Genomic DNA, 24,185 nt, shown 5'->3' with positions numbered 1-24,185 from the left:
GGCCTCACCTGCCCCCCCCCCCAGTGTGCACCGGGACAAAGCCGTCAGCGTCGGGTGGACAAAAAGGTCAGAATGTTCCGCTTTGTGCTTACATAACGACACGAAAAGGCCATGTTGATTTTTCCAAGAGGAGCTTTATTATGGACGCCGCATTCCAGTGTGGACATTCCAAACATGGTATGGAAAGCATGACATGGGCAAGTGTCACCACAGGAGGGCAGCAAAGAGCGCGGTCAACAGAACGTGTCACATTGAGAACACGGATTTAACACAACAGCACAAATGAGCGAGCTTTGTGGACTCACCACTGAAACATCTCAACAAAAGAAGACAAACGCCACAAACAGTGTAGACACAAACACTCACGTACATGCAGTCACAGATAAAACCAGCAGGGGGGGGCCACTGGGCCGTCATGGCTGTACAATTATCAAAAATAAGACAAACGCTGGAGAACAGATCAAGAACACTTTAGGCACTCAAAGGTGTTCCGGTGTTTTCCCTGCACACTGATCCCATTCCCAAGCATTCCCAAACCTTCTCGTTGAGGTTGCTGCAGTTGAAGGACGTGTCCACAAAGAAGCATGCGGTTCCACCCAGAAGAAAATACTCTCACAGTTCCTCTTCATATCCAAAATAAAGACAAGATTTGTTCATACAAAGAAGAAAACTGGTGACATCACAACAGCACGAAATGTCTGATGGCATTCAAGCAGATGTACATGGAACATGCTGGTCCTGGTTCTGATATTGGTGCTGGTACTGAGACCATTTCTTTCCCTCATGCGCTGTCCCTGGATCAGTGTTAGCCGCCATGCTCACGTGCACACCCCGCGTGGCCTCAGATGTCCAAGTCCACGGGCCGCACGTCGCCCGTCTTGTTCTCTTTGACCCAAAGCTCTCTGTCCTTGGCCGGGTCCACCGTCTGCAGCAGCCGGTCCACCGGCTCCACCGTCTGGAGGAGACATGAGCGAGTCATCGACGAGTCGTTCAAAACTGAATTTGGACTCACGGTTACAGGTCTCTGATGACTCGTTCACTTATTCACCCCTGCTACGTCTAACTCTATTCAAGAAGTAAAGCAGTTTACTCTAATGACCACATTTGGATGAACGTATTAAACCCCATGAAAAGCAACACTTCTGCTCCTTGCTTCAAATCTGGGAGCCATTTTAGAAGCTGGAACAACACCATCCCAAAGATACGGTCAAAGATGCACACACTGCTTCAAGGAACCAAATCGGGTGACGCATCAAAGAAAGACCCCCCACCCGTCAGAGCACGGAAAGAACTACATGAGGAAGTCACACCTTCAATGTGCAGACCACAATGCTGCTGTCTTCTTGAGGTGTTTTTTTCACTCCTCTGCTTCAATCAATCAATCACACTGTTCATTAAATCTAACACCCTTGGTGTCGCTTTATTAGAAATAAACCAACACGCTCAGGACATACCTCATGTTTCTCTTCACACGCTACGACTACGACGTCCACTCAGCATACGTGCTTTGTGTCCACACGCTACTAACTACAGTACATGACTAACTAAATAACGAAGCAACTAACTAACAAAATGACTAAGTGACTGTATTTAAGTGACTAAGGAAGTAAATGATTAAGTATATAAGTAAGTACGCGAGTGTATTTAATCAAATTACTCAGTAAGGAAATGACCATGTAACTGTGTAAATCACTAAGTAACTAAGTAAATGACTAAGTAAGTAAGTAAATGACCTAGTAAGTTAGTAAGTAAGTGATTGATTGTTGTCAGAAGCAAAAAAAAGTGATGTGAGAGTGTGAAGCAGGAAGTGAAAGGTTGTGAAACTCACGCCCTGGTTGAACATGTCTGTCTCGTGTCTGAGTGTGGTGTACTGGCGCAAATGCTGCTGGATCCACTCGATGCGTTCCACCTCCAGTTTCTCCAGTTCCTGATGACACCAAAGGACAACATCAATGCTTGTGATGGATATTAGTAGTAGTAGTAGTAGTAGTAGTAGTAGTATTATGACTGATTGTCTCTACCATGCTGGTGGTGACCATCTCCTCAAACCACTTGGACTGCGTCTGGTTGTAAAGGTCAACACAGCGCATCAGGTCATCTCCTGAAGGGAAAGGACACGCACACACGCACACCCCACCATCATCACCATCACCATCATCATCATCATCAGCAGCAGCAGCAGCAGCAGCATTGCCTTTAGTGGCCAAGAGAGGGAGCTAATAAGTCAGAAGAGCTTTTTCATTTTGACTGTGTTTGTCATGTTTTTCATGCTCTGGCTGTGACCTCTGACCCTGCTGCAACCTCTCACCTGCTTGTGTGGATTTCCTGCGAGCCTTCTTGATGTCTTCTTCTGTCTTGTTGCTCAGTTTGATCTCCAACTGCTGGGTCTTCACTTCCAGATCTTTCTGTCGGTCAGCCAGAGCTTTGCGAGCCTTTACACACACACATGCACAGACACACACACACGCACACACACACACACGTCTTCTTATCCGGTAATAGCTGACAATGTGACGTGTGTCCTGATGGGGGCGTCATACAAGACTACTTGTAGCTGTGTCAGTACACTTCAGCAAGTATACTTTGTACACGGTGTACTTAGTTATCCAGTGTGTGAGTGTTGCCAGTGTAGTGCTGTCCTAAATCAATTACTATCATTGTACACTTACCTAAAATAACCATCACAGAATTTACCCGCTTCTTCTCTCCTTTTTAATCGTAAATTGCAACCACTACAATTAGCCCCTCCCCTCCTGCTACGTAGCTAGGGTGGCGACTACTGAAGTTGGTTTGCTGTACTTGTCAGAGTGAACACACTCAAAAGAGTAACTGCTGTAAGTATGCAAGTGCACACTTATGCAAAAAGACTAAGTGTAAGTATGCAAGCGCTCGCTTGTGCACTCAAAAGACTTAATACAAGTACTCAAGTGCACACTTGTGCACTCAAAAGTCTGAGTGAAGTACACAAGTGCACACTTATGTACTCAATAGACTGAGTTCAAGTACACAAGCGCACCCTTATGCACTCAAAAGACTGAGTATAAGGACACAAGTGCACACTTGTGCAATCAAAAGACAGAGTGCAAGTGAGATGCAGCCTCTCCCACCATGTAGGAAGCGTACCTTGTCAACGCCAGCGTAGCGGCTAGCTAGCTGCTTCCTGAGGTCGGCGATGTGATGGTCGTACTTCTTCAGGTCCTTCTTGAAGTTGTCGCCTCGAAATGTCAGCAGAGGTTTTTCCACCTCAGAGTGAAGCTGCCAAGACATGTGCTCAACATATTCATGTGTTCATAACATATTCACGTGTTCACAAGAAACTATGTATTCATTAACATAATTTGTGCGTTCATGACGGGTCAGCGAGTCACACCTTGTTGGAGAACTTGAGGTGAACTTCTGCTTCGTCGTGGAGACTCTTCTTGAGTTGAGTCCAAGCTTCTCCCAAAGTCCTGCCAAAAAGTACAAGCACTTTATTAGGTACACCTGACGACGACGGCCAGTCGGTCCTCCTCACCCCTCTTCCTGCGCCGCCAGAGTGCTGAGGGACAGTTTGGACAGGTTCTTGGCGTACTCCTCCTCGATCTTTATCCTGGAACACACCACGGATTAGTTGGCGTCCAATGTTGGGAAGACCGGCCAATCAAAACCAAGCCAAGGGAAGCCAATGACCCCCCCCGGCCCGGATGTTGGACACCCCAGCATTGAGGCCTGACGTTTTATATGTTAAATGTCTTAACAATAATAATAATAATAATAATAATAATAATAATAATAATAATAATAATGATAAAGAAGTCATGCGCTCATTCCAACGGGTGAAAGGACAGCACAGGGACAGTTTTAGAAGATCTACTGTACAAGTCTTTTTACCGCTCATGGACGAACTCCGCCATCTCCTTCTGCATCTGTTTGCCCTTCAGTTGTTTCTGCAGGAGAACCTCAAAGCCCGCCACAGACGTTGCCCCCTGAGGGTCCTTCTTGTCCGTCTGGAAAACAGGAAAGGTTTAGCTTACATGACCTGATGTCCATCATTGGACATGTGGGAGGAGGTTGCCCCCTGCTGGCCACCACATCAACTTTAACGCGAATGCAACGTATTTGTAGAGTATCTAGAATGAGTGATACATGTTACTGTAAGGAAGACGAGGACATGTTCAACACGATGATGTCTTCGCGTCACTCACCCAGAAGTAATCGCAGTAGCTCCATTCGTTAGGTTTGAGAAGCTGCTGCTCGGGTCCTTCTCCAGGAAGCGGGAACGTCACGCCGTTGATCTGCAGCCAACGGAGAGAGACAGGAAGTCAAAGCAGACGTGAAGCGTGTGGGACGGGATGGAAAATGAGGCGTGAGAACAGGAAAAAGGTCAAGTAGTCGCCACCATGAGGTGATGCTCTGGAGGTCTTCAGGGGGGAGATTGACATCCCAGCCAAGACTGCATGCTCCGCAGCTTTCATTTGTCTCACGGACGAAATGATGTAACAGCCCCCCCTCCATATGTAACATCACGCACGCACGCACGCGCGCACACAAGAGCACTCCACTCCCGCTTATTCCTCAGTTCTTTGTCTTTTATGGCCCTTTGTTACGTGTACTTTTTACGAGGACTGTCAATCAATTCAAAGATTTAATCACGATTAATCACATTGTGCCTGTGATTGCTATTTGCTCCCAAATGCTGATACCATGAGAGAATGCATAAAGGTCAAATGTGACGACCTTATTAAGCGCTAATGTGATTTTTGTGTGGTGCACCGCTCTGAAAAACAAGTCCAGGCTGGTACTGGTGGATGGTAGCTCTGTATTCATTTAGTGCTTTTAATTTGATGTCCCCGTCATAGTTTTACACAATACATAAGATCAATTAGATGGTTCTCATGTACGTTTGTTTTGTTGATGCATTGAAAATCTTTCCTGGTGACTAGCTAGCACGCTGCTAATGCTAGCACTGCTAATGCTATTTACATCCATTGTCATCTTGAGTCATGGTCACATTGACACAAGCCCCCAAATAGCTGTCCTCTGCTACGCCGGCCAGTAAATAGCAGCTCGTAACCCAAATGTTATCTCACAGTTCAAAGCAAAAATCAGCGGATCTAAAAAACACTTGTATTCCAAGGTACCACTGTAAAAATGACAGTTGAAAAAAACAGCGGCCGTGACAACTAAACTCACAGTGAAAGTAGACTCAAATAACGGTCTTGTTGTGAGAAGCAAATTTCCCAATCAAAATAGCCTTTTCTTTCTCCATTTCTGATCAATATTTGTTCCTGCTTGTGGCTCCACAGTCACAGCTGCGTTCCTCAAACTACGGTGTGGGCTGAGGGTCAAACAGGACATGCACACGTTAATCGCGTGTCCAAAAAAAAGTGCCATGAAAAAGGAAACTTCCGTCTTTGACAGCCCTACTTTTTACGATTGTTCCTGTGGCCTTGTTGCTGCGTTTCTTTGTGTTGTTTCCCGGACTTAAGCAGCAATACCTGCTCATTTGGACACAGACATTACATTTTTCTCCGTAGCATTACAAATATTTTTATTTTCGGCATGTTTTGTGCGTACTCTTACATATCTTTCTCATAAATTGTGTTGAAATGATGGTACATGATATTTGTGAGCAAGAAGAGCTTCACACACCATGACACAGATGTTTAACATTGTTTCAGTCTAATGAGCACTGGACGCCTCCATCCTCCATCCCATAATGTCCCTGTGGACCACAAACAGATGACTAACCCGCTTACATAATCACACATACACACACACACACACATTTGGCTTGTGGTAAGAAAAGTGGAGCGTTTAGTCTACGCTAACGTGACGAGCGAGCATCACTTTGTTCATTTTCCGGCTGACAGGCCGACGTAATGGGCAGTGGTTGCCATGACAACAGCCATGTGAGTTATTGAAGCCGCGAAGACGCTGGCCTGTTGTCAGACTGAGAGCGCGCACGTGAGGGTTCGGAGGTCGTCCCTCATCATGGTTTTGTGATGAAGGTGTGATCAGCTGATGCGCAGCCTGAAGGATGCCACTGTTGCTAGGCAACATCCGCCTGGCCCTCTCCACACCACAAAACAATCTGTTGCCGCCTCCTCGCGTCTTCATCATTCCAAACAACGTGGTCCAAATACACCCCCCGCCCCCACTACTACGCACCCCTGCCAAGCAACAAGTCAACAAAAAGACTCTGGGAGACGCCGAGACTTCATGCTGGTCACACCGTGAAGGTGAAAGCAAGGTCACGACTCCATCTTGTACCTCAGGGTCAGCCATGTGTGCGTCTCCATGACAACAGTGCGTGCGCAAGGGTGGGGGATGGGGGGGGCAAAGTGTAACGCGAGTCGCAACAGTGCACAAAAACACCTGACGTCACTGACGTGTGTGTGTGTGAAGATGCTGTTGTATTTATTCGCTGAAGATCTGAAGCTCAGCTTTTGCTTTGTCGCCATGGAAACTGGACTTGCTGCATGTCTTCTCACAATGGCGGCAGACACACGACGGCTGCGGGTCACAAAACCTGCGTCCGTCTACCCCTCACCCCCTACACACACACGTCATCAACATACACAACACAACACACAGCTTGTGTCAAGGGTGTCATGTGACAGAAGAGAAGTTCTCAAACATCAGGAAGAAACACAACTGAAGGCTATCTTGTCATCAGCAACACACACGCGCGCACCTTCACGGAGGCAGAAGAAGAACTCACCGTGGTCTTGGTCTCCTTCACCTCATTGACGCGCTTCCTGGCGGGCGACACGGATCCGGGCGGCTGGGGGGCGAGACAGGAGGGGTCGTCAAAACTCTCCTCGGTGTCAAAGCTGCCCTCCATGCTGCTCCTGCCTGCTTCTCCTCTGCCTCAGCCCACGCTGCCTCGCTCGCTCACGCCAGGCTGGGGGGCGAGCGGAGAGGAGGGGGGTGTTGTTTGGCGGCGTGGAGGTAAGCGAGAAGGGGGGGCGGGGTCTCTGTGGCTGTGGCAGCGTGACAAAGTGTTGCCTCAGGTTACGCTGCTGACTTGTCGGAAGGAAGGCGGCAGGGAGATGAATGCTTGTTGTGGCGGGGGGCAGGTAGGAGGAGGCGGGGTTCTACACATCCGTCCAGCAGACTCAAAGATGCCCCAGCGCAGCGAGACAGAATCAGCGGCAAGCCGGGTCACGACGACAGAAAGAGAGAGAAGAGGCAGGAGGAGGAGTTGCACACCCCTCCCCAGAGAGCGGCTGCAAATGGCTGCATGATGTTCTTTAAACGCTTAATTACAAAGTGGCGGAGAGGGGGTGAGAAGGGGTGGTGAGCGTGCTAAAGGGTTAAAAAGGTGAGAAGTCCTCACAAGATGCAGGTTCACTCAAGCAAGCGAAAACACGCCGCATCACGACTTACTCAACATCAGCATCACCTGAACATCAGCAACAGCATCACAACATGGCGGCAATCCAGGCTTCCAGCGTTCCTATAGTCTGACATCTCCGCAATCCATACACACCAACATGCAGACCTCATCTGACTCACTGAAGTCACATGATCTGGCACGGAGGCCATGTTGGCCCAGGTCCGTGGGCACCGACCGCGTGGTCCTGATGTCGGTGGGCGGAGTCTGAATGCTTTGTTTGGCAAGTCATGAGGAAGAGTGATGTCTAGCTCGTTGAGGCTGTGTGGTAACCATGGCAATCACATCTTTCAGGTCGGGGGGGGGGGGGGATCAGAGTTTTAGTGGAGCAGGAAGTTCTGCTTGCGGAGGCTAATCAATCACTTCCCGTCAGAGCGACTGACTTTCCTCACAACAAAGAGATGAGTGGATTAGAACAAACCTGTTTGTTGACACCAGCCTTCCTCAGCAGGACCTCAGTGGTGTCTGTGAGCCACCGTCCATCACCTGAACACACCATTGACAGCTACATTTATTATTTCTTTGTATACACACATTTACATATATTTTGTAACACTAGCCTAGCAAGGACTGTGGACTTGGGATGGGGAGATGGTTTTCAGTCAAGTGGATCTTCATGTCCTGCAGGAGGACTGGGCTAGACCTAAGGACAGAACTAGCAATCAGCACAGCAAAGCAGTGTAGAATGGTGTCGTTTGGGTGGCCACAGCGTGACTGAAGCGACATCATCAGTTAAACCAATTCCTCGTTGCCTTTGATTCATGAGCTGTCCGCTTGCCGCATATCACATCAGCACATTTCCCACTGAGGACAACAAATACATGCGGCCGGCACTGAGCGACCCCTGGGGCCCCAACATTGCAGAAACGGACCACAATTAAAATGGAACCACTAAAAACAGCCCAAATACCTAACCTCTGATGAACTGTTTGCTACATTTAGCGGGTTCTCTCACACTTAAAACGTTTATTTTGTAAAGTACGGTAGAAGAAAAATACATCCATTATCCTCTTGATGGCTGAGCTGGAGCCTATCCCAGCATTCACACTCATGCGGATAATCTAGAAGATGACATGTTTTTGGACTGTGGCGGGGAAAGAACCCACACAAGCATGAGGAGAAGAAGGTCAGAGGCCAAATTCTAGCCCAGAACCACTTGGCTGTGAGGCAGACGTGCTAAACACGCGGGTATGATGCCAATTAAAAACGAAAGATTACAACAATAAAGGTTTCCCCCTCACAGTTACGTAACAACAACACAACATGCAGGCCATCAAATGACCAACATTGTGTGTGTATGTGTGTGTGTGTGTGTGTGTGTGTGAGATGCTGACACACTTCCACCAGCGGCTCAGCTCTCCTTCCAGATGTTTGACAGAGAGGAGGCGCTGTGAGGAGGAGGAGACATGTCGACTGAGCGCTGACAAAGTGGCTTGCAGCAGCTCAGTGGCTTTGGGCTGGAAGCCAGCAGAGGGACGAGAACCATCTGCTTCCTGCTCACATGTTAGCCAATACGCTGCCAGCGCTCATTAGGACAGACATTACACATTCATCCAGCACCGCACTACACAAGCACACAGCCTTGAAGATGAAGACACATTAGGGGCTCTATGTTACATGAAGGGGGCGTGGCTCTATGCTACATGAAGGGGATACCTGTCAGGCTCAGTGATACCTGACAGTGGCGTGGATCTATGGTTCATGAAGGCGTGGGTCATACTTGGAGCCTTCATAAAAAGTGTGGCTCCATGGTTCGTGGAGGCATGGCTCTGCGCTACACAAAGGGGGCGTGGAAGGGGCGTGACTCTACGCCACATAAAGGGCTGTAGCTCTCACCTCGGCTGCATATGCTGACATGGTGCCCAAGTCCCTCAGGTGACCTGTAGCTCCTCCCAACAAGGAGACGATCCTCCTTGTTTGGTGCAGACATCCTGTCAGCTACCTTCTGTCATAAACACAATTGACCAAACACACATTTACTTAAATCTACAGTGGTGCCTCGGTTAACGTCATTAATCCGTTACAGAAGGTCCAACTCGAACCAAAACGTACTCTAACCAAAGCAAATTTTCCCATTGAAAATAATAGAAATCCAATTCATCCGTTCCAGGCACCCAAAAATGTTAACACAAAACACATTTTTATAGACAATAATTACAGTTTTACATGCAGAAAGTGATGCAAAAATAAATACAAACGACAAAAGAATAGACAACTCAACATTTAACATCACTTTTACCTAGTTTGGTTGGGCAAAACCCACAATACCATCAATTAACAAAATTAAATAAACACATTCTGCAGTTACCACAATTTACAAAAATGTAAAACATATACAGTATATCAAACAAAATATCAACGTTCTACAACCAATAAACATGTACACCTTGCCGTTTAATATAGAAAATGAAAAAAAAACAAAAAACGCTGAAGTGCACCAGCGCGTGTCTGGTGGCATGTGGTATGTTTCAGTGTTTGAGGATGCTGCGAATATGTTACAGTAAGTTTGGATGTTTGGAAGCCGAAATGAGTGAGTGCAAGTAGCATCAGATTTCTTCTTTTATCCACAATGCAGGGGTTTGAGGGCAAGGCTTGTGAGGAGCGATTAGACAGAAAAATATCAGCTGAATGCAAGATAGCAAAAGTTTGTTGTTTTTTTTCTTTTCCAGTGCTTTAGCCAAAAAGAACCCAGTATAGAACAAGATGAAACAGAAGCTAAAAATGTTGGAATAGAAAAGTAGAAATGAAGACAGCTTACCAATGTGTCTCTGCTGAGTTTTAACGTGCGTCCAGACGAGAGGCTGCTTCAGCGACAAGTGCCGACAGGAAGCAGAGGAGGTGTCACTCATGTCCAGCCAGCTGGGTTCTGACCCGACACACTGACAGCATCATGAACGAGTGGCCTGTGAGGAAAAGGCATGCTTTTGTGTTGCTGTCTGATCAACACCTGCGCCCGTCTCAGTCCTTCAGAGAAGACAAGAAGCTGTGAAAGATTCCAGCTGCAGAAGGCACGCATGGCCTTGACCTTTGACCTTCCTTAAGTGCAGACAGAGTGCAGCCAATGCTGAAATACTTCAAAATAAAATCACTTCAAAAGACCCAACGTATTTTCAATCACAGCATGTGATACTCATGAGACAGAGATGCTGGCATGTCCGTGTAAGGATGAGGTTCAAAGGTAACATTGAATGGCTTGTCATGGTGCCGGCTGCAACAAAGCAGTGTTGACTTTGGAGCGTCGCCTCCTGAATCCACTCGGGATTTGATGGCCTTTGTTTCCCGGCCAGCTGCCGTCACTAATCCTGACAAGAACATCTTCCATCCTCTTCAAATGCTCCTCAGCTGTTTGCCTGATCCATGAAAAAACAGCTGGAGTGAGACCACCCTGCTCCTGGCTAATCAGAGGAAATGTTAGGATAAACACACGAGTACGAGGTGTTTATTTCACTAACACTTTATCATTCTTACATTTTCTTATTGAGTATTATTCCTGGAAAGTCTCCTTGAAGGTCTTGGGAGGAATATGAACTATTTCATTGCTTTACACCACAAAACAACAGTGAAAGAATGTGATGTTTGTTCTAAATATAACAAGAACTCTGATCCATCCTCATCCAGGAGGAGCAGAAGCTTCCGGAAACTAAAGCCAACATGTGCTCATAGGGCACGACGTCCTGCCTCGCAAGGACGATGGCGAAGTATAAAAGACCTTGTGACAGCGACGTGATGTTGATCACACCTCCATCCTCACGCTGCACGCTGACTTCCTGTTTGTCCAAGTAGACGCTCTCCTCCACTCGTCTCTTCCCTAGCAGGAGACCATGAGCACCGATGGTGAGATGGCGATCTTCGGGCCAGCTGCCCAGTACCTCCGCAAGTCTGAGCGAGAGAGGACTGAGGCGCAATCCCGCCCCTTTGACAGCAAAACGGCGTGCTTTGTCAGTGAGGACAAGGAGTTGTATGTCAAGGCCACCGTGCAGGACAAGGCAGAAGACAAAGTCATCGTCAAGACAGAGGATGATAGAGTATGTGGACACAAGACAGGTGTTTTATTCATTTGTCTCCTCAACTAGGTTGTCTTCTGATGTCATCTTTGTCCACAGACACTGACGGTGAGGGAGAACCAAGTGTTTCCTATGAACCCACCAAAGTTTGACAAGATCGAAGACATGGCCATGATGACCCACCTCCATGAGCCCGCTGTGCTCTTCAACCTGAAGGAGCGCTATGCCGCCTGGATGATCTATGTAGGTCCAAATCTGTCTTTTCCTCTTATGAAGATGATTTCAGGAAAACTGCAACACAACTTTTTTTGGAATTGGAATTTTTTGGAATGATCCACAGTCCTTATATGAGACACATATAAGCCATTCTTTTCCATGCATTCTAAAGAAAGACCGCTAAAAAGAGGCAGCTGACAATGCATGTAAAGGGATCCACCTATTTCGGCTATAAAGCCCTGTTAAAAAAAAAATGCCAACAATGTTCCATTTACATAACGTGGCCTGCATATTAACCAAGCTACGACGACATTGTTATTTTAGTAGCTAACATAGAAAAACTACTTTTCTAGCATAGTGACTCAGACCACCACCGAGAGGTAACCTTAGCTATTGGAGTTGCTGCTGCTCAGCTAGATGCTCGTTTGCTCTCAGCATTTTTTACCTGAGGACTATGCTGGATTTACCAGCTCAACGGGGAGCACAGGTCTTGTGCTGAAAGATACAGCCATCCCATCAGCCAGCATCCTAATGAGAGCAGACATTGTAAGTGGCTGTTTTATTATGGTCTTATTTTGTCCATGAAACATTTAGCACTAGTGCTACATGCTAATGCTATGAGAATGGCTTAGCATTTCACTATAGCTGGATCTGCCTAGCAAGTAGCAATGTTATTCTCTGCCTGGGGTGTGTAAAAGTAAAAAGTAGTCAGCGGCGGTGGCTCTTGTGAAGTCTGCTCTGATTAGTGGTAGCAAACATGCTCTCAAATGCTGCTGCTGTTTTCCTTTAAGTCCTCCTTACACACTATAAAGACTTGCTAAAGACATTCACCAACGAGTCCAACTCTTATGTGTCCTTTTGGCACACAGACGTACTCTGGTCTCTTCTGCGTGACGGTCAATCCTTACAAATGGCTGCCGGTCTACAACCCTGAGGTGGTCCAGGCCTACCGAGGCAAGAAGAGGATGGAAGTACCTCCTCACATCTTCGCGCTGTCCGATAACGCTTACCAGTTCATGCTAACGGGTAGGTGGGCGCCCCAAAGACACTCCTCTCGTCTTTGTTGTTTTGGTCACTTAATCACTTATGTCTTCTCCGCTAGATCGTGAGAATCAGTCCATCCTCATCACGTAAGCAGACAATCTTGCTCTCTGGAGTGGCAGAGGAGTGACATCAGCTTATGACTATCATTTGCAGTGGAGAGTCCGGAGCGGGAAAGACTGTCAACACCAAGCGGGTCATTCAGTACTTTGCCACCATCGCCGTGTCTGCGGACAAGAAGAAGGAGAACAGCAGCAAAATTAAGGTTGGTTGTAGATGCCGTCCGGTGGAGGATGAGACATCTGGTTGACCACTTTGTCCACAGGGAACACTGGAGGACCAGATCATCCAGGCCAACCCCCTGCTGGAAGCTTTCGGGAATGCCAAAACCGTGAGAAATGACAATTCCTCTCGCTTCGTGAGTCTCTTGCTTTTGACAAAGAAGCACCTCATCAAGTTGTTCCAAGCAGACACTAAGTAGGTTCTTCCCAAACAGGGTAAATTTATACGCATACACTTTGGTGCCACCGGAAAACTGGCGTCAGCAGATATCGAAACATGTACGTTTACAATGATCTTTCATTCCAAATGAGTTGAATCACATCTAAAAAAAAATGTTTAATTTCCCTGGTGAAAGATCTGCTGGAGAAGTGCAGAGTGTCCTTCCAGCTCGGGGCTGAGAGGAGTTATCACATCTTCTATCAACTGACCTGCAACAAGAAGCCAGAACTCATTGGTAAAATGATCGCACTGTCATCTCAGGGTCACCTCAAGGTCAAACATTTCATCTCATTTGCCTTCAGAACTGCTCCTCATCACCACCAACCCCTACGACTTCGCCTTCATCAGCCACGGCGAGATCACTGTCAAAAGCATCGACGACGCTGAGGAGTTGATGGCGACAGACGTGAGTGCAGTCACAAGTTATTTTCTACTAGTAGAGGAGCAATGACCACTGAGGAACACCTTGTTTGTCCTGCAGGAGGCCTTCGACATTCTTGGCTTCACCTCCGACGAAAAGATGTCCATCTACAAGCTCACGGGTGCCGTGATGCATTATGGGAACATGAAGTTCAAGCAGAAACAGCGAGAGGAGCAGGCGGAGCCAGACGGCACTGAAGGTCAGAACATCCATCAAACTAACATCACGTTATTGTTCTAGTTCACATTCTATTGCAAACATTTCTAGTGCAAATAAAGGACGTTGAATCAAATGATTAAAAACTGCAGAGGCCGACAAAGCAGCTTATCTGATGGGTCTGAACTCTGCTGACCTGCTGAAGAACCTCTGCTATCCCCGTGTGAAGGTGGGAAACGAGTACGTCACCAAAGGACAAAATGTGCAGCAGGTAGGACCATCTCTGAGCACACAGCACATTTGATGTGTCATAGTTGTGAATGACATGCTAACAAGTATCGTTATTTCATGCACGGTGTGAAGCTGACAGCAGCAAGGCGATGAAATGTGACACCTGGTTTTAAATGTGACAGATTTCCGTCCACTGTGAATGAAGAGAGCTTTAATTCCTACTTTCATCCTGCAAATCCAATTAGCGGCCGTGTGGCACCAATCTTCTTTGTTCTTTCAGGTGTACAACTCCATTGGAGCGCTGGCCAAATCAGTGTATGAGAAAATGTTCTTATGGATGGTGCAGCGCATCAACCAGCAGCTGGACACCAAGCAGCCGAGGCAACACTTCATTGGCGTTCTTGACATTGCTGGCTTTGAAATCTTTGACGTAAGTGATGTGCTTTTCTCCCCCCCCTTCCTGCTCACTGAGGAGACATGATGTTCCTTGCCAGTTGGTTCTACTTATCCCCTAACCTTCATTTGTTCTATTGTTGTAGCTCAGAGCCTGAACTTGTAGTGGCTTCTCGCCTGAATGTGACAATGTTTTCCACAGTTCAACAGCATGGAGCAGCTGTGCATCAATTTCACCAATGAGAAGCTGCAGCAGTTCTTCAACCACCACATGTTTGTGCTGGAGCAAGAAGAATACAAGAAGGAAGGGATCGACTGGGAGTTCATTGACTTTGGCATGGACCTGGCAGCCTGCATCGAGCTCATTGAGAAGGTGAGATGATCACTTTGTTCTGCTGCGATGTCAATGTGACACCTGTGACGACAATCGTGTGTTTGTCCACCAGCCGATGGGCATCTTTTCCATCCTGGAGGAGGAATGCATGTTCCCAAAATCCACAGACACTTCCTTCAAGAACAAACTTTATGACCAACATCTGGGCAAGAACAGCTGCTTCCTGAAACCCAAAGTGGTCAAGGGCAAGCCGGAGGCTCACTTCTCTCTGATGCACTACGCCGGCACTGTGGACTACAACATCAGCGGGTGGCTAGAGAAGAACAAGGACCCGCTGAACGAGTCTGTGGTGCAGCTGTACCAGAAGTCGTCGGTCAAGATCCTAGCGATGCTTTATGTCAGCTTCTCTGCCACAGACGGCAAGTTTTCAAGAGCTCTTCATCAAACTGTTCCAACATGAAAAATGTAAGATAATAAGTTGAAACACGTTTCATACATGCAGATGCACCTTCCGGAGGCGCCAAGAAGGGGTCGAAGAAGAAGGGAGCATCTTTCCAAACAGTATCAGCACTGTTCAGGGTAGGAACATGTTAACTCAACAAAAATATGGAGGTCAAACATCACCGTGAGAAATTAGGTTGCAAGCTGTTAAAACTAAAAATGTCAAATGCTTCGGGAACAATGGCTTACGTACTTATTTCTTGCAGGAGAATCTTGGGAAGCTCATGACCAACCTGAGGACCACTCATCCTCACTTTGTGAGATGTCTCATTCCGAATGAAACAAAAACTCCAGGTGCATTCCATCATCTTCACTATAATGCAGCAGAGTCATGCTGCAGGATGTTTGTTGTCTTGACTCACACTTGATTTCATGAATGAATGTGCTGCACAGGCATTATGGAACACCACCTGGTCATGCACCAGCTGCGCTGCAATGGTGTGCTTGAAGGTATCCGCATCTGCAGGAAAGGATTTCCCAGCAGGATTTTGTATGGCGACTTCAAGCAGAGGTAAATAGAAGGTTCACATGAACATTTTCCTCAGCTTGCACAAGAACCACTGTTGCTTCTCCAGATACAGGATCCTAAATGCCAGCGCTGTTCCAGAGGGACAGTTCATGGACAACAAGAAGGCTGCTGAGAAACTTCTGGGCTCCATCGATGTGGACCACACGCAGTACAAGTTTGGGCACACAAAGGTTCTTATCGTTTCAGCGTGTTGGAAAGGTAGTGATGCTCAACAGGTCAGCTTGAATCACCTTGATGCTTCTTTCAGGTGTTTTTTAAAGCCGGCCTGCTGGGTACTCTGGAGGAAATGAGAGATGAGCGCTTAGCTCAGGTTGTGATGTCCACTCAGGCACGGTGTCGAGGGCACCTGATCCGACTGGAATACCAGAAGATGATGGCCAGGAAGTAATGAAGTTTGCATTATAATACCACTGACTGCTACTGTGATTCCAATATGTGCTCCCTTCCACAGGGAGGCCATCTACACCATACAGTACAACTTCCGTTCCTTCATGAATGTCAAACACTGGCCATGGATGAAGCTGTACTTTAAGCTCAAACCTCTGCTGAAGAGCGCTGAGGCAGAGAAGGAAATGGCCCAAATCAAGGTGGACTTCACAAAGCTCAAAGAAGATCTGGCCAAGTCAGAAAACCGGCGGAAGGAGATGGAAGAGAAAATGGTCTCTGTTGTTCAAGAGAGGAACGACCTTCTCCTACAAGTCCAGGCGGTAGGTTTCAAGACCATTCACAGTAAGAGCCACTCAGTATAATGAATTAGCATGCTTGCTAGCACGGCTACAATCGCCTTCACCATCAAAAATCAAGCCTTACCACAGCAGTTATCAAGCTCCTCACCTTGTGTACGCTTGAGCATGAGACGTGTGGGTAAAGGTCGGTATCTTCCACCTTGTCAGGAGGCGGACAACCTGCTGGATGCTGAGGAGCGATGTGAGGGACTCATCAAGAGCAAGATCCAACTAGAGGCCAAGTTGAATGAAGTGATGGAGAGAATGGAGGACGAGGAGGAGCTGAATGCCGAGCTGACAGCCAAGAAGCGAAAGCTTGAAGATGAGTGCTCTGAGCTCAAGAGGGACATCGATGACCTAGAACTAACCTTGGCCAAGGTTGAGAAGGAGAAACACGCTGTGGAAAACAAGGTGAGTGGATGCTTACAATCTCTACACTTTAGGGGACTCATCACTTCTCACTTCCGATGGAAGGTGAAAAACCTGACAGACGAGATCATGAGTCAGGATGACGCCATCAGCAAACTGTCCAAAGAGAAAAAAGCCCTGCAAGAAGCCCATCAGCAGACACTGGACGACCTGCAGTCCGAGGAGGAGAAGGTCAACATCCTCAGCAAGGCCAAAGCTAAGCTAGAGCAGCAGGTCGACGAAGTGAGTGGCCGTCCACACACTGAAGCAACAATGACTGTGTGCTATTAAGAGTTCTACTCATCTTGTAGCTGGAAGGGTCGCTGGAGCAGGAGAAGAAGATCCGGATGGACCAGGAGAGAGCCAAGAGGAAGCTGGAGGGTGACCTAAAACTATCCCTGGAGTCTATCATGGATCTGGAAAATGAGAAGCAGCAGCTGGACGAGAAGCTTAAAAAGTACGTTTTCCTTCCCAACCACCTCTCAGAAATGTTCCTGATGATCACATTTCTTCAGAATGAACTGTACTTCCTCCAGGAAAGCTTCATGTACAGCTGACTTTTGTGTTTAAATCACATCACATTGCCATAGACCCCATCCTGTTGGTCCTCCAGGCTTTGTAGCTTTTTATTCAGCTGAACTTCCTCTCCAGGAAAGACTTTGAGGTCTCGCAGCTGCAGACCAAGGTTGAGGATGAGCAAGCTCTTGGTTTACAACTTCAGAAGAAAATCAAAGAGATCCAGGTGAGAAGTTCTGGTTCTGCCTGAGGCTAAAACTAAAACTTTGAGGATTTAGTTCCTGACATTATTTGTCATTTGCAGGCCCGAACTGAAGAACTGGAGGAGGAAATGGAGGTTGAGCGTGCCGCTCAAGCCAAAGTCGAGAAGCAGAGGTCAGATTTGTCCCGAGAGCTGGAGGACATCACGGAGAGGCTGGAGGAGGCCGGAGCATCTACTGCTGCTCAGGTGGAGGTGAACAAGAAGCAGGAGGCAGAGTTCCTCAAACTGCGTAGAGAGCTGGAGGAGCGTTCACTGCAGCACGAGGCCACGTCCGCCGCCTTGCGCAAGAAGCATGCTGACAGTGTGGCCGAGCTGGGGGATCAGCTGGACAACGTCCAGAGGGTCCGGCAGAAACTGGACAAAGAGAAGAGCGAGCTGAGGCTGGAGATGGATGACCTGTCCAGCAATTTGGAGAGTGTGGCCAAAGCCAAAGTGAGGCTGGGTTAAATCGCTGTGTCATGTTTTATCATTAAAGGATGATGACCGCGTCATGCTAACAGGAAACCCTCTTCCTCTAAGATTAATTTAGAGAAAATGTGCCGTTCCCTTGAAGATCAACTGAGTGAGGTCAAAGCCAAAGGGGAGGAGCAGCAGAGGCTCATAAACGACCTTTCTAGCCAAAACACTCGGCTGCAGACAGAAAACGGTAAACAAGACCTGAGCATGTCAGTATCAAGTGAACATGGTTGTCATTGTTGGTTTCCACTCGCACTACAGTTGAAATGTCTCGCCACCTGGAGGAGAAGGAAGCTCTTCTCTCTCAGTTCACCCGGGGAAAGCAAGGCTTCCTTCAGCAGATTGAGGAGCTGAAAAGGCTTCACGAGGAGATGGTGAAGGTGAGCATAAAATAAAATAAAAAAATAAAAAAATAATAATCACGTGAGACAGAAGAAACAAGATATGCCATGCCTGCCATTTGCCTGAAGGCAAAGAGCGCGCTGGCCCACGGCTTGCAGTCCAGCCAACACGACTGTGAGCTGCTGAGGGAGCAGTTCGAAGAGGAGCAGGAGGCCAAAGCTGAGCTTCATCGCTGCCTCTCCAAGGCCAACAGCGACGTGGCCCAGTGGAGGACCAAATACGAGACGGACGCCATCCAGCGTAACGAGGAGCTGGAGGAAGCCAAGTGAGAAACACTGCTTCATCAAGGGAGCGGGGCCTTGTGGCTTTTAACAAGGTGTGTTTTTTTTCTTGCAGGAAGAAGCTGGCACTGCGTCTGCAAGAAGCAGAAGAAGCCATGGAAGCCGTCAACTCCAAGTGCTCGTCTCTGGAAAAGACAAAGCAAAGGCTGCAGGGAGAGGTGGAGGACCTGATGATGGAGGTCGAGAGGTCCAATGCCACTGCCGCCACTTTGGACAAGAGGCAGAGAAATTTTGATAAGGTTTTGTTTTTTTAGACCTTGCTACACAGAGATTAACATCATCATGGTCACGTTTAGGTTTAAGTCTTCTATCATCTTCCTGCAGGTTTTAGCTGAGTGGAAGCAGAAGTACGAGGAGAGTCAGGTAGAGCTGGAGTCAGCTCTCAAAGAAGTGCGGTCTTTGGGCACCGAGAACTTCAAGATGAAGAATGCGTTTGAAGAATGTTTGGAGCAAGTGGAGACGCTCAAGCGGGAAAACAAGAACCTACAACGTAAGGCCTTCACTGAGTCGTACATAGTTTTTATACATGGACGTTGCCGAAGCAACGTTGGTGTTTTTATTCCAGAGGAGATTTTGGATCTCACTGAGCAGCTGGGAGAAATGGGAAAAAACATCCATGAGTTGGAAAAATCCAAGAAGCAGGCTGAGCAGGAAAAATTGGAGGCCCAGACGTCTCTGGAGGAAGCTGAGGTGAACAGACGTTATCCACAACATTGTCCATCTTTGTTCCTTGTGACCACTATTGTCTCCATGCAGGCCTCCTTGGAACATGAGGAGTCCAAGATCCTGCGAGTCCAGCTGGAGCTTAACCAGGTGAAGAGTGAAGTGGACAAGAAGATAACTGAGAAGGATGAAGAGCTCGAGCAAATGAAGAGAAACAGTCAGCGGACCATCGACATCATCCAAAGCAACCTGGATGTTGAAGTGAGGAGCAGGAATGACGCGCTGAGAGTCAAGAAGAAAATGGAGGGAGACCTCAACGAGATGGAGATCCAGCTGAGCCATGCCAACAGGCAAGCAGCAGAGGCCCAGAAACAGTTGAGGAACGTTCAAGTTCAGCTGAAGGTGAGCAAAGTATGTCAGAAAATTGTTGGAGATGAAATTCTCTGCATCTTAATAAAGCCACAAGGACCACTTTAGTAACTTAAACAAATTTCACCTCCCCTTATGTGTTCGTTATGAGAAGGAATAAGGTGATATGTGTCATGACAACAGCTGAGAATTGCATCTTAGCTGACGTGGTAGGACTCATCAGCACCTTTTTCTGTACAAAGTAGCACATGCACTCCCAGCATAGTACATCCTATCTGACTGCTGATTATGTGAATGCACTTTGTTTCTATAACCTACTTAAATTAATGTTCATCCATTCAGTTAAATTAGTGAAAAAATATTTCTATAATTACTATAAAATATTTACTCACTCAGCTAACAAGTTAATAAAACAATAACATACAGCAAACATTAGGTCTGCACTCTCAATGAGCCCTTTGTAATCCCACTCAGGAGGTCCAGATTCAGCTCGATGATGTGCTGAGAAGCAACGAGGACATTAAGGAGCAGGTTGCCATGGCCGAGCGCAGGAGCAACCTCCTGCAGGCAGAAATGGAGGAAATCAGAGCTGCCCTAGAGCAAACGGAGAGGAGTCGCAAGCTGGCCGAGCAGGAGCTGCTGGATGCCGGGGAAAGGGTTCAGCTTCTTCACTCGCAGGTTTGAACATCCAAAAACACTTTTGCAATCTCAAAGATTTAAAACGTACAACATTCTTCTGGCTAGAAAACTTGTTGCTTACAGTTTCTCAGCACAATGTGATGTTTAGCTAGAAGAACACAACATTACGCAACTATAAATAATGGAGATTAGTAATATGAGGAATAATGAATGCCCAATAATGACCAATGGCAAAAAATGATGAAATGCTTGATTGCTTGGTGTCTAATTGTAATTTCATTTATTTTGCAGAATACCAGTTTGCTCAACGGTCGTAAGAAGCTGGAGGCGGACTTGTCTCAGATTCACGGAGAGGTAGAAGACAGTGTCCAAACGGCCCAGAATGCAGAGGAGAAGGCCAAGAAAGCGATCACTGACGTATGTTCATCCTCAACGTTCCCTCTGAAGGCAGCGATGTAACAAGCGTGACTGTAACATGCAGGCCGCCATGATGGCGGAGGAGCTGAAAAAGGAGCAGGACACCAGTGCTCACCTGGAGAGAATGAAGAAGAACCTGGAGACCACCGTCAAGGACATGCAGCAGCGTCTGGATGAGGCAGAGAGCCTCGCCATGAAGGGTGGAAAGAAGCAGCTCCAAAAACTTGAAGCGAGGGTGAACTAGGGACTGACCTGAGCTGCTGAAAAGAGGAAAAGTGTTACATGAATACATCTTGTTTGCAGGTGAGGGAGCTGGAAAACGAGCTGGAGGCAGAGCAAAGACGCGGGTCTGACACCGTGAAAGGATCACGCAAGCTGGAACGCAAGATTAAGGAACTCACTTATCAGGTAACAACATACGCCATTTCTTTCTTCTCAGCAAACTGACAAAGGTGGTTGCTCCTCCGTGCAGTCAGACGAGGACAAGAAGACCGCCATGAGGCTGCAGGAGCTGGTGGACAAACTCCAGCTGAAGGTCAAAGCGTACAAGCGGCAGGCTGAAGAAGCCGTGAGTGCAACGCCTTTGGCCATCCAACTTCTTATCTTCATGGCGCTGGTCTTGAGTGGCTCAATGTGATACAGGAGGAGCAAGCAAACATCCACCTGACCAAACTCAGGAAGGTGCAGCATGAGCTGGAGGAGGCTGAGGAGCGAGCTGACATCGCCGAGTCCCAGGTGAACAAGATGAAAGTCAGGAGTCGCGACATGGCCAAGGTGCGACGGTTGCAATGTACACGCATGTTTTAGAAATACGCAGGTTAGCATCACGCTGACTAACATTTGTCTTTTAGCAGAACAAAGACAGTGGGGAGTAGTCGTCCATGGCGGCCATCAAGCGGACATCTGCTGTGAACCACTGTAGTCTGCAACAGTCATCCCTCGCATCGCAGTACAAACAACGCTCCCTCACTCCATTGCGGTTTTTCAAAAATTTAATTCTCGTCGGTTTTGGTTGTCTATGGCCTATTATGAGTCAAATATTGAAAGACAAGTCATATGTACTGTAGAACTCTGGTCACTAGGCATCACTAAAGTTACATTAATGAGACATTACATTAACTCCATCCATCCATTTTCTATACCGCTTCTCCTCATTAGGGTCGCGGGGGCATGCTGGAGCCTATCCCAGCTGACTTTGGGCGACAGGCGGGGTACACCCTGGACTGGTCGCCAGCCAATGGCAGGGCACATATAGACAAACAACCATTCACACTCACATTCATACCTATGGACAATTTAGAGTCGCCAATTAACCTAACATGCATGTTGTTTTGGAATGTGGGAGGAAGCCGGAGTACCCGGAGAAAACCCACGCGCACACGGGGAGAACATGCAAACTCCACACAGAAATGCCCAAAGGAGAATCGAACGCAGGTCTTCCCGATCTCTGTGTTGGCCAACATGCTAACCACTCGACCACCGTGCGGCCCCATTAACTTAACTTGCAAAATGGACACAACCATGGATGCGGTACAACATGACAGTGGATCCACTTTTGGATGTGTTTCATCCTCAAAATTCAATAACAAAGACTATCGAAAACATTACAGCCGAAATCAAGGTAACACAACAAAAACTTAATCCAATGACAACACTAGCCACTTAGTCACGCAATAATTAATTAACAAACAAGAAAATGAGGGGGCAGGGGGAAAGCACATTTCCGCAACGGAGTTCATGGCAAGTAACTTTTCCACAGAACCTACTCAACATAGTGGCTTAAAATACAATGGGTGGCAATTGTGAAAGTTGTGTGCATTTTACCGCAGTTATTTTATTTGTATTTATTTTATTTTAAATGTACCGCTTGAGTCATCGTCGTCAGCCGCCAACCACATCAGGAGCCAATGATTGTTTGCACCGGCTGGGATTTCATTGTGCCGCACAGCGGCGACAGCGAATCAGGAAGGGACTTCACGTCAGCTGACAGGAATCATGTAACAAATGCTACAATTCCACACACGGTGACTTTAAATGTACTTCTTTTGATTCGTAATGTTACCCTAATAAAATAAAGTCTAAATTCAAAAACATCTGCCTCATGGACATCTTTATCCAGCACATAGTATACATTACACTAGATCAGTCATACCAATATAAGGAATTCCAGGTTGCATTGACATCAATGGAACTTGGTGTTTAAAAAAAAACTTTGTAAACAGCGCGCAGAGCCGTCCAAAACTGCTTTCAGGGCTCACTTCCAAACGAGCAAACCTCATTATCTGACGCATTGGCATCGTTTAACATGAGAATACAACATTGTAAAAACTGTAAGTCAGAAAAGAGTAAAAGCATAATAGGTCCCCTTTAAAGAATCCTCGTCCTCCAACAAGACGCATTTGTCATTTGAACCAAGCATTGGAGCAAAGGTGTAAATATTCCATCTTCATGTGAGGCCACTAACGACGTCAACTTGCGTTTACCAAAAGCAGATAAGCATGCTTAGCATGAATGTGATTATCATCAATTCATAAGTTTATTGCTTTTTAAACTGACAGACTTTTTTGTGAGAAAAAGAGAAGCATTGCAAAAAGGCAACAAATACAAAACTCACTTGACATGTTTCTCTGCTCATATTCTGTATTACACATGTCCTTACAACACCTTGATTTGATTGTGCAAATTAAATCCATCAGTCATTATTCAGCAATATTCAGCATATTGTCTGTGCTGTGCGTGTGTGTGTGTGTGTGTGTGTTGATGAACAGCAAATGTGCACAATGTGTGTGTAGACTGAGGTGGCTTCAGCCAGGATAAACCTGAGCATGGTGTCAGCTGATGACAACATCTTTGTAATCCTGACGAGGGTTTGCCTCAATGTATTTCTTTATGTACCAGCAGGACACTCGAGCCTTCAGCTTCTCCTCAAGCAGGAAGTCAAAGGCAGCCTGAAAACAACCAGAGCATGAGTGTACATCAGCCTACACGAGCCTACCTGAGCTAACGCAAGCCTTGTTGAGTCTACATGAGCCAACACAAGCTGACCCATGCCTGCACTGACATGGCAAACACACTGCGAGTAGTCTGACCTTTGACAGCAGAGCGGCCACACCTTGACCCCTGAAAGACTCGGGGACAAAGGTGGACAGGAGCTCCACCTGGTTTGGCGCTGTGAACTTGTAGAGGAGTGTTGCTGTCTCTTTGGCTCCTTTGGGCAGTTGGAAGCATAAAGAAATCAATAAATTCATACATTTAAACTACAATTAAAATCTTGGTCAAGTCTTATTTTAACCATTGAAAAATGACAAAAAAGACAAAGAAAATAACGTCAGTTTTCGAAAA

General features: G+C 46.9%; 2 protein-coding genes across 18 annotated transcripts; one reads left to right on the top strand and one right to left on the bottom strand.

Annotated features, from left to right (window-relative positions):
* Positions 1–114: 114 nt before the first annotated feature.
* On the bottom strand, positions 115–23,672 carry LOC129170683 (growth arrest-specific protein 7-like). Of its 14 annotated transcripts, XM_054758491.1 has the most exons (14): positions 10,137–23,672; positions 9,215–9,323; positions 7,939–8,021; positions 7,800–7,864; positions 6,704–6,766; positions 4,185–4,274; positions 3,871–3,986; positions 3,515–3,589; positions 3,371–3,449; positions 3,124–3,255; positions 2,309–2,432; positions 2,022–2,194; positions 1,829–1,927; positions 115–955 (listed from the first exon to the last, which is right to left on the bottom strand). In XM_054758491.1, the coding sequence occupies exons 2-14, from the start codon at positions 9,223–9,225 to the stop codon at positions 842–844; spliced, it is 1,224 nt and encodes a 407-aa protein (XP_054614466.1). In that variant the 5' UTR covers positions 9,226–9,323; positions 10,137–23,672; the 3' UTR covers positions 115–841. The 14 variants fall into 14 exon arrangements, with proteins under 14 accessions (XP_054614466.1, XP_054614463.1, XP_054614459.1 ...); XM_054758488.1 differs by having other exon boundaries at positions 9,215–23,672; XM_054758484.1 differs by having other exon boundaries at positions 7,939–9,323.
* On the top strand, positions 11,113–24,112 carry LOC129170678 (myosin-2-like). 4 transcript variants are annotated; one of them, XM_054758467.1, is made up of 39 exons: positions 11,116–11,403; positions 11,482–11,625; positions 12,468–12,624; positions 12,701–12,728; positions 12,796–12,904; positions 12,965–13,057; positions 13,136–13,199; positions 13,277–13,375; positions 13,443–13,546; positions 13,622–13,760; positions 13,870–13,988; positions 14,229–14,378; positions 14,544–14,714; positions 14,788–15,094; positions 15,178–15,254; positions 15,383–15,470; positions 15,570–15,687; positions 15,752–15,875; positions 15,953–16,089; positions 16,157–16,412; positions 16,599–16,841; positions 16,905–17,081; positions 17,150–17,295; positions 17,490–17,580; positions 17,659–18,048; positions 18,136–18,262; positions 18,334–18,452; positions 18,543–18,739; positions 18,811–18,994; positions 19,080–19,245; positions 19,321–19,445; positions 19,512–19,820; positions 20,262–20,465; positions 20,718–20,843; positions 20,908–21,078; positions 21,147–21,251; positions 21,316–21,411; positions 21,486–21,617; positions 21,695–24,111. In XM_054758467.1, exons 1-39 carry the CDS (start codon positions 11,200–11,202, stop codon positions 21,716–21,718), a joined length of 5,820 nt encoding a protein of 1,939 aa, XP_054614442.1. In that variant the 5' UTR covers positions 11,116–11,199; the 3' UTR covers positions 21,719–24,111. The 4 variants fall into 4 exon arrangements, with proteins under 4 accessions (XP_054614440.1, XP_054614441.1, XP_054614442.1 ...); XM_054758466.1 differs by having other exon boundaries at positions 11,114–11,403; positions 19,080–19,445; positions 21,695–24,112; XM_054758465.1 differs by having other exon boundaries at positions 11,113–11,403; positions 16,599–17,081; positions 19,080–19,445; positions 21,695–24,112.
* Positions 24,113–24,185: the final 73 nt, after the last annotated feature.

Source organism: Dunckerocampus dactyliophorus, chromosome 18 (assembly GCF_027744805.1).
Source record: "Dunckerocampus dactyliophorus isolate RoL2022-P2 chromosome 18, RoL_Ddac_1.1, whole genome shotgun sequence".
Taxonomy (NCBI): Eukaryota; Metazoa; Chordata; class Actinopteri; order Syngnathiformes; family Syngnathidae; genus Dunckerocampus; species Dunckerocampus dactyliophorus.
This window is presented reverse-complemented; position numbering and strand designations above follow the sequence as displayed.

Bases quoted from the DNA above. Each gene is read 5' to 3' on its own strand.
- LOC129170683 (XM_054758483.1), bottom strand. From the start codon at position 8,107: ATGATGTCGCTTCAGTCACGCTGTGGCCACCCAAACGACACCATTCTA. The intron at 3,256-3,370 runs GTGTGACTCGCT...ATGTCTTGGCAG, and splicing joins ACCTCAAGTTCTCCAACAAG to CTTCACTCTGAGGTGGAAAA. The intron at 2,433-3,123 runs GTACGCTTCCTA...GTGTGTGTAAAG, and splicing joins GCTACGCTGGCGTTGACAAG to GCTCGCAAAGCTCTGGCTGA.
- LOC129170678 (XM_054758465.1), top strand. From the start codon at position 11,200: ATGAGCACCGATGGTGAGATGGCGATCTTCGGGCCAGCTGCCCAGTAC. The intron at 18,263-18,333 runs GTAAACAAGACC...CTCGCACTACAG, and splicing joins TCGGCTGCAGACAGAAAACG to TTGAAATGTCTCGCCACCTG. The intron at 21,079-21,146 runs GTGAACTAGGGA...TCTTGTTTGCAG, and splicing joins TCCAAAAACTTGAAGCGAGG to GTGAGGGAGCTGGAAAACGA.